This window comes from Poecilia reticulata, chromosome 18 (assembly GCF_904066995.2).
Source record: "Poecilia reticulata chromosome 18, P_reticulata-male-v2, whole genome shotgun sequence".
NCBI classification, from domain to species: domain Eukaryota; kingdom Metazoa; phylum Chordata; class Actinopteri; order Cyprinodontiformes; family Poeciliidae; genus Poecilia; species Poecilia reticulata.
Window position 1 is genome coordinate 20,009,025 of NC_088847.1, and position 13,148 is coordinate 20,022,172.

A 13,148-nucleotide genomic window follows, 5' to 3' on the forward strand; every position below is an offset into this window, starting at 1 on the left:
AAGTTACGAACGTTTTGATAAGGAGTCAGAGGAGGACGTGCTGGTCTCAGGGCCCTGGCCGCGTCCAATGCTAAGATTGACTCAAAACCTCCCACGATGGTGCGATCGACATATTGCACCGCTGCTCTAGCAAAGAACAGTTCAGAAACAATATGAAATGGGGAAAAAAAGCAATTTATTAACTGATTAAGTCGTGCTTTAAATTGTTCTTGAAAAACGAATCCGTCACGGCTAATTAGTGGGTGCACTCATGGCTGCACAGTGAACCCGTTGATTTTTTACAGCAGACAGCCGCTCCCCTCTCTTGCAGGTACTGCGTACCCCCCGCTAAATCTTTTAGGAGTACGCAGTACCCTGCCGTACCCCCTTACTTTCACCCCTGATTAACGGTGTAAGTTTGACAACTGTGCTGAAACAAAACCTCACACTATGTTTATTGTCTTCCATTAATGATGAAAGGTATGATGTTTTTGATCAGTGAAACAACAACAGTAATCTATTTTTTTCAGACTAAGTAAGACATTTGTAGAATGACATTTTCTCTCCAAATTCCAAGAGATGTGTTTTAAAATTTGGAATTAAATCATAGAACCAAGCTTCTGTGAATAAATGCCTTATTTCTTATGGACACAAGGGCTAAGGTATGAAAACTCCCGTGGGGGGTCTTATTTTTTGTGGGACTACATTGTCTAATCCCACATGTAATGAGAAAATAACACTACGAGCCAGAACATCAATTTGTTCAAGGGTAAAAATAATTCATTTGAACCTTCTTCAGTGACTTTTTGAAATAGAGGAAATTAAAAATGCTTGATGATCTCCCCTTCTCTCTCATTACCCACTTTCCTGTCTAATCATTCTCAAATAAAGGCCACTAAAGCCAATAAAACCTTTAAAAAGTGTATCAAACTCTATATTCAGACAGCAAATCTTAAAATCAACTGTTATTGTCTGGATTAGTTTTTTTCCTGTGTTTCTTTAGTTTGCTGTGTTCTGTGGAGTCTCTGTGTTGTCCTGTCTGACCCTGATTGTTCCCAGGTGTGTCTCGTTCCGTGATTACCGCTGTGTATTTAATGCCACCTGTGTCTCTGTGTCTTTGTCAGGTCCTTGTCTAATGTTGTCGTATTATGTCGTTTAGTCATCACAGTCGAACCGTCGTTTCCTGTCCTGTGTCAGCGTCAGCTCTCATCTCAGTCCCGTTTATGATCAGTTGCTACCAGTGACTAGCATTAGCTTCACTGTGCTACCTGCTCGTTGGACTGTTTGAGTTGTATTTTCGTCATTAAAGTCATTATTCATCTTCAACCTGGGTCTGCCAGCTTCTTCCTCACCACCATATTATCGCAACATCGTGACAGATATTTTAACTAACTCTAACCTTTTGTTTTACTTTGGCTTCTTATATTAGAATTTTATTGCTAAAATGTTGCTGCTTGATTTGGATTTGTTCCTAGTAGAATTATTTGGCTTAAGATTGTGGGACGCATATCTTAACCATCACAGTATTTATAATTTTATCTTTTGGACAATAAAGTATTTGAAGACATGAAGTTATGAAGTTATATATTTTTTCTTTTTTTTTGTCTCAGCTCCAGCAAACACAGAGGGCTTCAGAGCATCAGAACAAGATGAGACCAGCATCACTCTGCGATGGAATAAAGTCGGATTCAACATCAGCTTTGTTCTCCAGTTTAACGGCACAGAGACAAACATCAGTTCACCAGATGGAGACGGACCAGTGAAACACACAGTCACATCTCTGACCGCTCGGACAAACTACACATTCACCCTGTTCTCTGTGTTTGAGAACGTCAGAAGCAGTGGAGTCAGCATACTTGCAAATACTGGTAAGATACGTAAATCTGTTTCATACTTCATGGAGTGCATTAAGTTACATTATTTTTCCCATAAACTCAAAGTTTCAGTTGTTTAATGGCTTGAATTTAACCAAAGTCCTTTGTAAATTATCTTTGAATATATGAAAGATAATCCAACAGTAAGACATTTGTTATGTCTTAATGTTGTTGTTCTTTGATTTTTTTGGTGTATTGTGGACAAGTTAATTTTGAAATTACAAAAAAATGAATGATAGAAAATTTAATGAAATATGTGGTTTCTTTCATGCCGATAAAACTTCATTGATCAACAAACAGGTCCAAGTGAGTAAATAAAATTCTTTTTCTTTTTTTTCTATTTGGATAATCACTTATCCAAATAGATCTATCATATAAAAATTTAGACGTTTCAAATATTTAGATTTTATTTGAAAACAGTTATTGCTTTGTTCTTTAATAATCTACAATTTAATAGATTTATCTTATTTTCATGAATTATAAATGTCTAATTTTTGTTAACAGATTATGTTTTAGGATTGAATTTGAAGTTGGAGCTTCTTGGAGAAATGACTGAATCAGAGATGGAAGATGCTTTGATAGAGGTGAGCTAATATCTATTTAGATTTTTTTTAATGTTTATTTGTGTCTTTTTTTTTAACCTTTGACTCATGTGTTTTTCAATCCAGCTCTTCAGAGAATATAATCTGCCACCACAGTTTACTCTGAAAATCCTTTCTTCCAAACCTTCTGGATAATTCATCTGTAACGTTGTTTCCTTTTCCTGAAATAATGTGGTTTATTTTATGTACTAATTTCAATTGTAATGACTTTCCTTTGGGTAATATTTTAATCTCTTTTGGTTGATTAAGGACTGAGTTAAGATTTTCTTGTATTTGCATAAATTATATGTGTGCATTCTTCAATTTATGCCTCTAAATAAAGTTTTGGGGATCTATAAAATGTTTACTTGTATTGGAAAAAAAAATCTTTTGGAAGAAATATTGAAATTTAGATGCAGAAGCTTGAAAAAAAAATAAACCTAGGTGTGTGATGGTATACACACACAGGATGGCAAGCAAAACAAAGCAAAAGCATAAAAAATACAATTTAGGTCAATGTGACTCCATGTTGCTTCCCTGATCATTAAACTTTTAAGTACAGATTTATAACCATATAAATGCAATAAGTCTTCATGGTAATGGGGAAAAGCAAATGTTGTAAATAGGTATTGGGAAGAATTAACTTGAATGTATGAATCAACTGGATGTATTTACATGAAAATAGGATAGAAATGTTCCTTTCTCAAACTTTTTAAAATGTAATCAGGGTCGAGGTGGATTAGGGCTCATTTCTACTGTCCCTTACTTCCTAAGATCAACATGATCAGAACAGGAATCCAGAGAAACCCCTCTACTAGTTTTTAAATTGCAGACCACTTAATCAACATGGGGAACAAATATTTAGCTTTTTTTTTATTTTGCTCTTCCTTTGGTTTATTTTTTTGTATTTCTTTCTAATTCATGTAAAGCACTTTGTATTGCCTGGTTGCTGAAAATGTGCTGTATTAATAAAATTACCTTACCCAGCTTGCAGTGAAAGTGAAAGTCAAATGTTTGACATTTGAGCATTCGAATGTTAAATATGAATGTCGTCTGAATCTTCACTCCAAACATTCAGTCACTATGGCAAAACTTTATTTCCTGTAATTTTACATAATCAGTTTTAATATTTTTTTAAACATTTATGGTGGTTAACATTTTTGACAAAAATGGACTTATTCCCCATACAGGGAAAATCCTTGCATAGGGAAAGTGCAGGGAAACTAGCATGAAGTCAGAAAAACACTGGAATAACACAAGAATGATGATGGCGGATGGTGGAATTAACAATGATAATGTTTAGGATGTTTATGATAAGAAAAAAAATTGTGAATTGAAATTGAAAAAAAAAAAAAAATAGAACAGTTAGAAAATAGTTATAATTAATACCATCAAAAGTTGTAGCCAAAATATTCATAGAACTTGCATATTAAATCATCTTTAGCATCACCATCACAGTGTTTGCAGTCAGAGAGAGACTGAGCTCTTCTCAAATTGATGCAGTGGATCATTTCTATGGATCGGTCTGCATCAGGAAAAACTCTGGTCTGACAGCAGCAGCTCTTTATTTTGGAACTGGGCGGATGGTCAGTCAAGCCACGGCGGTAAAGTGTTTAGTGTCGTACTATTGTGAATCTAGAAAATGCCATGATGCAAACTGTGTTACTCATTCATCTGTTACAAACCAAGTGATGTATCCAGATCAAGTTTGAATCCTTCAAAAGTCCTTCATTCATCTCCTCTGGGTCTTCTTCCATTTTAGGCCTGGAACTGTTTCTCAGGATTAAGATTTATTCAGGATCAGGACTGAAATAATTACACTTACAATAAAATGGAAAGATTAGAAAAATATTCTGCATAATCAGGTATTGATCTGTCAATTGTTTTGGATAAAAAGAATCAAAAAATAGTTTATTGGTGTCAGAAATCAAAGGATTTGTCTTGGCCTAATTTTGTCTAAAGTTTTGTTTTAATCCGAGAAAAAAAAATAGATGAATTAAGAGTCTTTTAAAACCACCAGAACCATCACTAAAAAGAGTTTTATTCCGGTCTGAAATCTGATTGTTCGCTCGTTTAGAAGCATTACATTTCTCCAAGGGAGGAATGACTGGCAAGATTAATCAGCTTTTGTCTAACCTGGTGTTCTCTCTCAAACTGGAAATTGCTGGTCACATAGGTCTTTTGGATTTTCTTGATTCCTGAGTTTTGACCTGAGAGCAGTTTGATCATGAAGCCTTGAGAGAAAGTTACTTAACAAAGCTAAAGTCTGAGCTGAATGGAGAAAATCCTGCTCAATCTTTCACAACGTGGGCAAGTAGGACGTGTGATTCAAATAAAAAGTTAAAGCAGATTAATCTGGCAGGGTGTTTAGTCCTGGGCCTGATCCAGTTGTATAAGGTATTATGATGGGTTTGAACTGGTCTCTTGCTGGAAAAGCTGCCTTACTGCCTTTCAGAGCAACCATGTCGACTTCAACCACAGCCTCAGTTCATGTTGTAGTTCAGTAATTAAAATATTTTAGTCCTGTATCAGCTCGTCATTACTGTTTGCAGGACAACGTCATGATAATTTTGGTGAATATAGATTCAATGCTTATTTGTCACAAAGAATAAAAACAGCATAAATAAACAAAACAATTTGGAAAGCATAAAACTACATTATAGTTTAGTAATTTTGTGTCTTAGTGCCACAAGATGAGACCAGAATCTATGAGCAGAGGAATAAAGTCAACATTGAGTTTATTCTCCAGTTTAAATAGAGAAATTAATTGATGCTCCTGGTGGAGATGGATCAGTAACTTACACAGCCTTACTGCTGTTTTCTGGCACTAGATTCACTTTCATTCTCTTCTCTGTGGTTGATAAAGTCAGAAGCAGTGGAGAACAACTTACAGCTGTCAGTGGTGAGGTGTTTGATTTTATGTTATCTTTATTCTTGCTGATGGAAATTGTACTTAAGTATAAAGTTCTGTATTTGTCTGATGCAAAACAGAGTATTGTACTGACAGTGTTAGGCTTCATGTGGTGTAGATTTGAATTTGCATCATGAATAATTTCAGCTGCAGCATCTCAGATACCAGAGGAAAAAACAAGCTGCAATAAAACGACGCTGGCTTTCCGGTCTGAGTTCTTTGAATTAATTTGACTACCGTAAACAGAGTCTGGCTGTGTCTCCAGCTCTATTAAAAAACAACCATAAACCCAAAACAAAGTCCTTCGAAAGTAACTATTAATTAGTGACTTCCTTCATGCATTAGAACAGGCGTCTCCAACCCTAGTCCTTCAGAGCTACTCTCCTGCAGGTTTTAGATCAAACAACTGAAACAACTGAATTTCTCTTTACCAGGCCTTTACTACACTTGATGTCCTGCTGAAGATTATCTCTCATATTACACTGTGAGGACTTGGTGACAGTTTTACCAAATGAAGCACTGAAACATTTTTCAGATAAATTACATGTTTAGAGTAAAAATACATGTTCAGAGTTCGGTCTCCTGCGGGAAGTGAGAGAGAAGGACAGAGCGAGGCAGCATCATTGATAGGATGGATATAAATTACGTGACTTCTCGTGCGCCACACCTGCGCCATTACTGTCCATTGAGTCAACATTATGGGTGGTCAGAAAAATACCACAGTGACACAAAGAATCTGAAAAATGGACGCAATAATTAGTGGTTAATTCAACCCTATGAATTAGATAACGAGGGCTTCAGATTTAACAGGTGAGGAAAAAGTTTTAACTTAAAGAAAACCTTGAAAAAGTGAGCAGTGGGTCAGTTATGCTAGCCTAACTGTTACTAGCCTTCTATTGACTTTGATAACCTTAGCATGTGCTGCGCAGTTCGGTGTGTTTTGGTTCCGTTAGCACTAAAACAGGTCAACCCGCCCACCAAGTCATCAGTAGAGCAGCTGTTTAAAGCTGCACCTGTTGTTGAAGAGCTACTATTGTGAGACCTTTATATTTTACAGTGAAACTTCCATCATATGTTTTCAGTATACTTTTTTTCTACAAACAATTGAATATAATATCTTATGTGCCTTGTCAGATGTATGGTAGTGACATGATGGAGTCACTTGTGATTTTTTTTTATTTTTTTAAAGAACCTCAAAATGCAGAAGACTTCAGGTCATCCATTCAAGATGAGAGCAGCATCACTCTGCAGTGGAGTAAAATCAACATCAACACCAGCTTTGTTCTCCAGTTTAACGGATCAGATACATTCATCAGAGCACCAGATGGAGATGGACCAGTGAACCACACAGTCTCTGTTCTCACTGCTGGAACCAGATACACATTCAGTCTCTTCTCTGTTTGAGAACGTCAGAAGCAGTGGAGTACAACTTAATGCTGTCACAGGTAAGATATGTAGCTTAATTCCCACATGGCTTTAATTTAAGATCTGTGCAGTTTTATTTTATTTTATTTTATTTGGCAAATTCCATGTTATACAAGTATAACAGCATCTTAAATTTAGGTAGAGTGTATATGTTTTTATTTTTTGTTTTGTGTGAAACTAAGAGAGTAGCGTACAGACATTTATTTTGCAACAGTTTTCAAAGTATTGAAATTTGATTTAAAACATTGAAACAGAGAGCAAATGGGCATAAAGTTTCAACAGGTAGACTTCACATCCTTGAATCAATCAAGATATGTGTCAACATGCACTAAGTTATGCAGATTACTGGAACATCCTTTTTCATATAAGTAATTTCAAAACTTTTTTTCAAAGCTCCTAAAAGCACAGAAGCTCTAAGAGCATCAAAACAAAATGACACCAGAATTTGATCATAATTTTGTCAATAAAGTGTTGCAAGAATTAACTGTGAAATTATGTCTTAAGCTTGTCCAATTATGGTAACATATGATCACTGTAGGCACATTTCCCATAGTCAGACATTATGAGAAACAGGACCAATTGGAAAAGAAATATGTAATCATCTTTATTTTTGATAATATTTTAAATTGTTTTTACAGCTGTATTTTTATATAATTATATTCATAAGGGCAAAAAGGAATGAACTCTGACAGTAGCTAGAACAATTATATTTATATTTATTTTATTTATTTTTTACATGTAATTCTGCTTCTTAGCTGATAGGAGGCAACAAAAGTCCAGAATTGGCAGTAGTGCACATCTGTTCCAGTTTGAAAGGTATTTTTGCCAAAGACTGTTGACTGTCATATATTATAGGCCTTTGGTAATTTGCATTGCACAACAAGTTATTTATTTTTGAGCAGTAGTTTTTGAAACTGCTTAATAGCTTATTAGCCTACTTCAGTACCAATAAATAAGTGCCAAGTCGCATCAAACTGGACCCAGAAGACTAGACAAGATAGAAGTTTGGTTTTCTTAAGCTTTCCATAACCCACTACTGTTGAGTGTCTAAAAGATCCACATGCACTGAGGGCTGTAATACCATAAAGTATTGAATCACACTAAGTTATAGCACTTTTTCTGAATGTTAATTTCAATAAGAGGTTACCAAATTTTGAAATGAATACTGTAGCACATTTTAAGTTGCTAGTTGTTCAACAGGAAGTTAAAAATACTCATGATTCTTCTGCATAACCTGCACGCAAACGTTTCCACCATCAGCTCTCTCCACCAATCAAAATCTTGTACTGCACTTCCCTGTTCTTCTGTGTCTGTCATGGTTTTTGTTATGCATGGGTAGAGCACGTGTGGTGTGTGCGTTTGTGTCTTAATAGTTCTTAATATACCTTAAAAAAGGTATATTGAGACGATGGTAATGAATACGAAGAGAACTGGAATAAATAAATTCTTGACATTACGTGGTTCCTCGGTTCTGGGGTAACTGTTAGTGAAGTTCACAGATGAATATGAGAAGGAACTGAGGAAAATAAGCAATCCCAGGATGAAAAAGTAATGTATGCCTGTAGGAATTTGAAATCCCCAGTTTCCAGAATGTAATTGCCCCATTATATTAGTTTTGTGAAAAAGTTTCAACTCAATGAAAACATGACCTGAAGGACAAGTGAACCATAGAGTTTCATGATTCATTGTTTTCCTCTCAACAGCTGGAGATGCAAACAGTCAGCAGTTTCCTTAGTGTGACAAAGTTTATTGATGTTAAAGCAAAACTAAAATAATTAATCATGAAATGAAAAGATCCTTATTGTAGACTAAGGTCCCTCTTAATATCTGCTCCACTCCATCTCTTTCTACACCTCTGATAGTTTTATTAGTCAAATAGCTATTGATTTATTAGTGTGATTAGATAAAGCCTTTGCTTCTACACAAAGAACAGTCACATCTTCTACGAGTGTCCACAATAATCTCTTTAAAACAATTTATTTTCTATCCTAACAAAAACATCTACGGTGTATTTTTTTTATAAAGAAATGAATAGTCTTTATTTCAGTAAAAGAAGCTCTGGTTATTTATGAGGAATGTGGTTTGTCGGGAACCTTAAGTTTAAGAACAAGGAAGTGTTTGCTAAAGTCAGATTTATGGTGAGATGATCTTTGATCAAGAAGCATTTTGTTTTGTTGCATTGTTAATATTATGTTCTTTAGATTTTTAGGGCTCTAAATTAATTTTTTTTCATTCCTCCAGCTTCTCTAGCTTTGTGTTTGGGTCTTCCAACCATTTCATTATGACAAATGGTTCACCAGACAAAATGACCTTTAAGCTTTATTACAGCTTAGGATAGTTTCTCCAACAATTTAAAAGCACCTAATTTATGATACAGTTGTTCCCACGTCATGGATCTGAGCATTCTGGCAACTTTTGATCAACATTTCTTGTTCACCTCTGATACACCCAGAAATCTGGAAAATAATCTGAATATTTCTACAGATGACTGGACTCTGTGGTGCTCTTATGCTGCTGACCTCCTGGTTAGACTCATGACCTTTTAGTCTCTCAAACTATAATGTTGACAACAAAATGTTGATGAAACAGCCCTAAGAATGCAAAGTGAACTTCTATGAACTCTAGTAGTGTTAAGCACCTGCACATCATAACTTCTCTGTTTTTTTTGTGACACCTTATATTTTAAAATTATGCTCATCCTCATTCTTGTACTGTCAGATGTGCTGGCAGCTCATAAAAAGCAACTTTTCCATGAATACCACACCCACCTGAAATACCTTTAAACTTGCAGAGCATCTCAGTACTTTGCTTATTATTTGCTTTGAAGCTTATCAGCTTGTCTATGTTGTGAAATGCATCCGTAGCGTTTGGATTTAGAAATCATCTGGATACTCTATTTTATCTCAAGCGTTCATTGATGGATTACAGGCTCATCCTGTTTGGGCTCATAGGTTTGTGTCCGTTTTCTTATGAGTTCTTATAACCTTTTTTTTTTTCTTTTTTTTTTTTTTTTTTTTTTTTACATTTTCCTGGGTTCAAATCCCAGGACAGACCTGCTTACATGTTCTGTCTGTCTTTGTCTTAATAGTTATTTTTCTTAAATTCATCATGTTCAGATGTTTACATGTGTTTCCATTTGTTAGAATCACTCTTGAGACCATATGACAAAGATAAACTGTTTTGCGTATCCATCCATAACTTGCTGCTCATTTCTTCTTCATAGGTCTAGTTGTGCATTTTTTGTTTGTAGCTTGAACAAACATTTTCTATTGTGCTTAGTTCAGGGCTTTGTGATGGCTACTCCAAAACATTAACTTTGCTGTTTGTTCTTGCTAATTATTGGTGCCATTCAGAAGTAAGACTTTGTTACTAAGTTATAACTTCAAGTGTGATGTCTTGAACCGATATTTTCATTAAATTTCCAGCTTCCACCTTATTTTTCAGTTGTTACTAAAAATTAAGGTATTTTTTTCTGGGCTCATTTTCAATCTGTAGTTTGGCTTATTTTTATTTCTTGTGAAGTAATAATGTGATTTTTCTCACTAAATTCTTTTTTAGCCGATGTGGGTAAGGGACATATTTCACTGTGGAAAACTGAAACCATTTCAGCATCTTTGCTAAAGTCTTTAGAACAAAGTTTTAGTTTTGCACATTTAAGCAGTCTGTCCCCAGGTGAACCTCCATTTAACGCTGATCTTGGCTAATAAACCAATGACATCCTATTTATTTAACATTTCATATTTTATTGGCATGCTAATCTTACTTAACTTGATAAAAGTTAAATAAGTATCTCGCTCATTATTCTATCATTTAGTAACTGTATATCTGCTTTAGTTTAAATTATATATTTGAGTACATTGTGTTGGTTTTCTGCTCACATATTTTGATTGTGTTGTGCTGGCAGTTTTTCTCCCAACAGCTTCATTAGTTAAATCATGTAATGACTTTAAAACCTGCTGACCTCTAGTGAAGCTGTCCACCATGTTTTACATATTTTCATTATTCAAAAAAGCTGAATTAATAATTCATTAACACTGAAGTTTGATTTGCAAAGAAGGTAATTGAGTCGTTTATGTATATTAGTGCCAGAACACTGGAGATGAACAAACCTGCTTTGAAGGTTACTTTGCAGTTCCTTCCTGCTTACCAAGTCCTTTTAAACTACACAGGTGACAGAAATTACATTAAAACAAATTCTAGAAGGGCCTTATGACAAATTGTAGACCTGAATGTCAAAGGTAACGGCAAACAAAATGTAATTGAGTTTTTTTTTTTTTTTTTTGGGGGGTGGGGGTGGGGGGGGGAATTATTAAGCTTGGCTAACAAGGCTGATTAAATGCGTTTAATCACTATTTTTCCTGACATTTTCCACAGAAAAAACACTTGGAAGAAATAAGTAAGATTAATGCAATGCCTGTAATTCAATGCTGTTAAAGTTTAATCGGTTTTATTTCAGGCGCCCTGCTCAGTGTTGCTAGCGCCCAAAGCCATCAGTACTACTTTGTGAACACTTCGCTAACATGGACAGAAGCTCAGAGTGTCTGCAGACGGAACTACACTGATCTGGCCACCATTGAAAGCACAGCTGATGTTAATAACTTTCTAAGTACCACCTCCGGTTATACAGGTGAGTTTTTAACTTGAAAAAAGGAAGACAACACAGATATAAACAAACCCTGCGTTGTTTTATCAGTATTACTGAAAGTCTTATAATATGTAACAGTAAACATGTTTCACTGAAGCTTCTAAATATAATAAACATGTTTTTTTATTATTTAGGCAAGGCATGGATCGGTCTTTATGAAAACTTAACAAACAGCTGGAAATGGTCCCTAAATGACAGCAGCTTCTATGGTCCTGGAGAAAATTCATTTAGGAACTGGTATCCGGGCGAGCCCAATGACGCTCAAGGACAACAGTATTGTGTCATGTTTTACGGCTCTAGTATTAACCTTCTGGGTCAATGGGATGACGATTGGTGCACAGTCGTAAGGAAATTTGTGTGCTATACGGGTAAGTAAACATATATATAAAGAAGTATAATACATACATTAAAATATATTTTCTTTTAGTTTTTAGTTTTCTTATTCTACATTTCATCTATACATTTACAGGTACAGTAGGTGGATCACCATCCTATGTTTTGAGTAGCATTTCATTAACCTGGACAGAAGCTCAGAAATTCTGCCGTCAGAATTATGTTGACCTGGCCAGGTAATAAGACTGTATCTTACAGCAAATACTGCATTAATGCATTAATAATCTCTATAAAGAGGGATTGTAGCTCTGGTTCATGAATTCTACAGACATTTTCCTCTGGGCTTTTGTTTTGTCATTAAAGAAGTTGGTGGGTTATTCTTTCTCTTTGTAAACACTTGGTCCTGGTTTGTTTTGGCATGAAGAACAGTGCATTGTTTCTTACTGTTGTTTTCCATTTACTTCCCGTTACTCCTGTTGCTGAGTTATGCGAGCTGTATTCCTGTATTTCTGGTAACTCTTATCTTTTGTCATACTTTGTTTTTTCTTTCCGTGTATCAGTCTTTCCTTTAAATATTTTTTTCTACCTGCTTTTTATACAGCTGCCTGTTTATTAAACTAATCTTTTTAATTCAATGAACACATCGTCTAATGCGACGTTTTAAGTGACTGCTACCTTTATGCAAATTAGAAAACTAAGAATTCAAAGTACTTACATCATAAAAAATTAAAGCTGCAGTATCTTAACGTTTTAGGCCAGTAAAAACCAGCCCGGTGTTCTACGCTTTGATTCTTACACAGAGTCTGTGTTCTCAGCTTTTGAGAAATGGTTGCTCCATTGATGCATGGACTCTGTTGAAGTCTTACACTTTACCCAGTCACTAATGTTTGATGTATGTTGTGTGCCAGTTCAATACTATGAAGCGTACCAGAAATTTCCTGAAGTGTGAAACAACCATCATTCACTATGAAGAGAGACGTGCCGACCCTAACGAGACGGCTGTTAAAGATAGTTTAATAGTTGGAAGTGTGACCAACATGGACTGAACAGCTTTGTTTACTACATCTGCTTCTATTGCTAAAACTACTGGTGGACTGCAATGATAAAATATCGCCGAAAATCAACATCAACGCTCAGAATGTCTTCTGTTTGCTTATTTAGCCCAGTAGAAATTCTGCCAGTGGGAATTCAAGTCAATTGGAGAAAGCCCAGTCTGTGCCATAAGCGAGACTTGAATCGAGAGGAATAGCACAGGAAGGCAATTGCCAGGATAGTAACTTTTATAAGAAATATATTTTTAAGTACTTGCTGAAATTGTCATCATGTTGTGACGGTATGAGGCAGATAATCTGTAAAAAGATCAAGATCCTCCGCTTTTTTCCTGTGCTTCAACTGCTGTC

The 13,148-nt window shown here is 35.4% G+C and overlaps 1 protein-coding gene across 7 annotated transcripts in view; it reads left to right on the plus strand.

Annotated features, from left to right (window-relative positions):
* The window catches only part of LOC145548685 (C-type mannose receptor 2-like), a 49,753-nt gene that overhangs the window by 9,242 nt on the left and 27,363 nt on the right, over positions 1-13,148 (plus strand). For 2 of the 7 annotated variants that reach the window (XM_081599589.1, XM_081599586.1), the window contains exon 4: positions 11,885-11,984. The exons of 1 other annotated variant lie outside the window; for it this stretch is intronic. In XM_081599589.1, the coding sequence (XP_081455715.1) occupies positions 11,885-11,984 (100 nt within the window). Of the gene's footprint in view, positions 1-1,589; positions 2,438-2,521; positions 5,088-9,605; positions 9,722-11,226; positions 11,398-11,549; positions 11,784-11,884; positions 11,985-13,148 lie in introns of those variants that run through there. 4 more of the 7 variants (XM_081599587.1, XM_081599588.1, XR_014084687.1 and 1 more) reach the window with 4 other exon arrangements.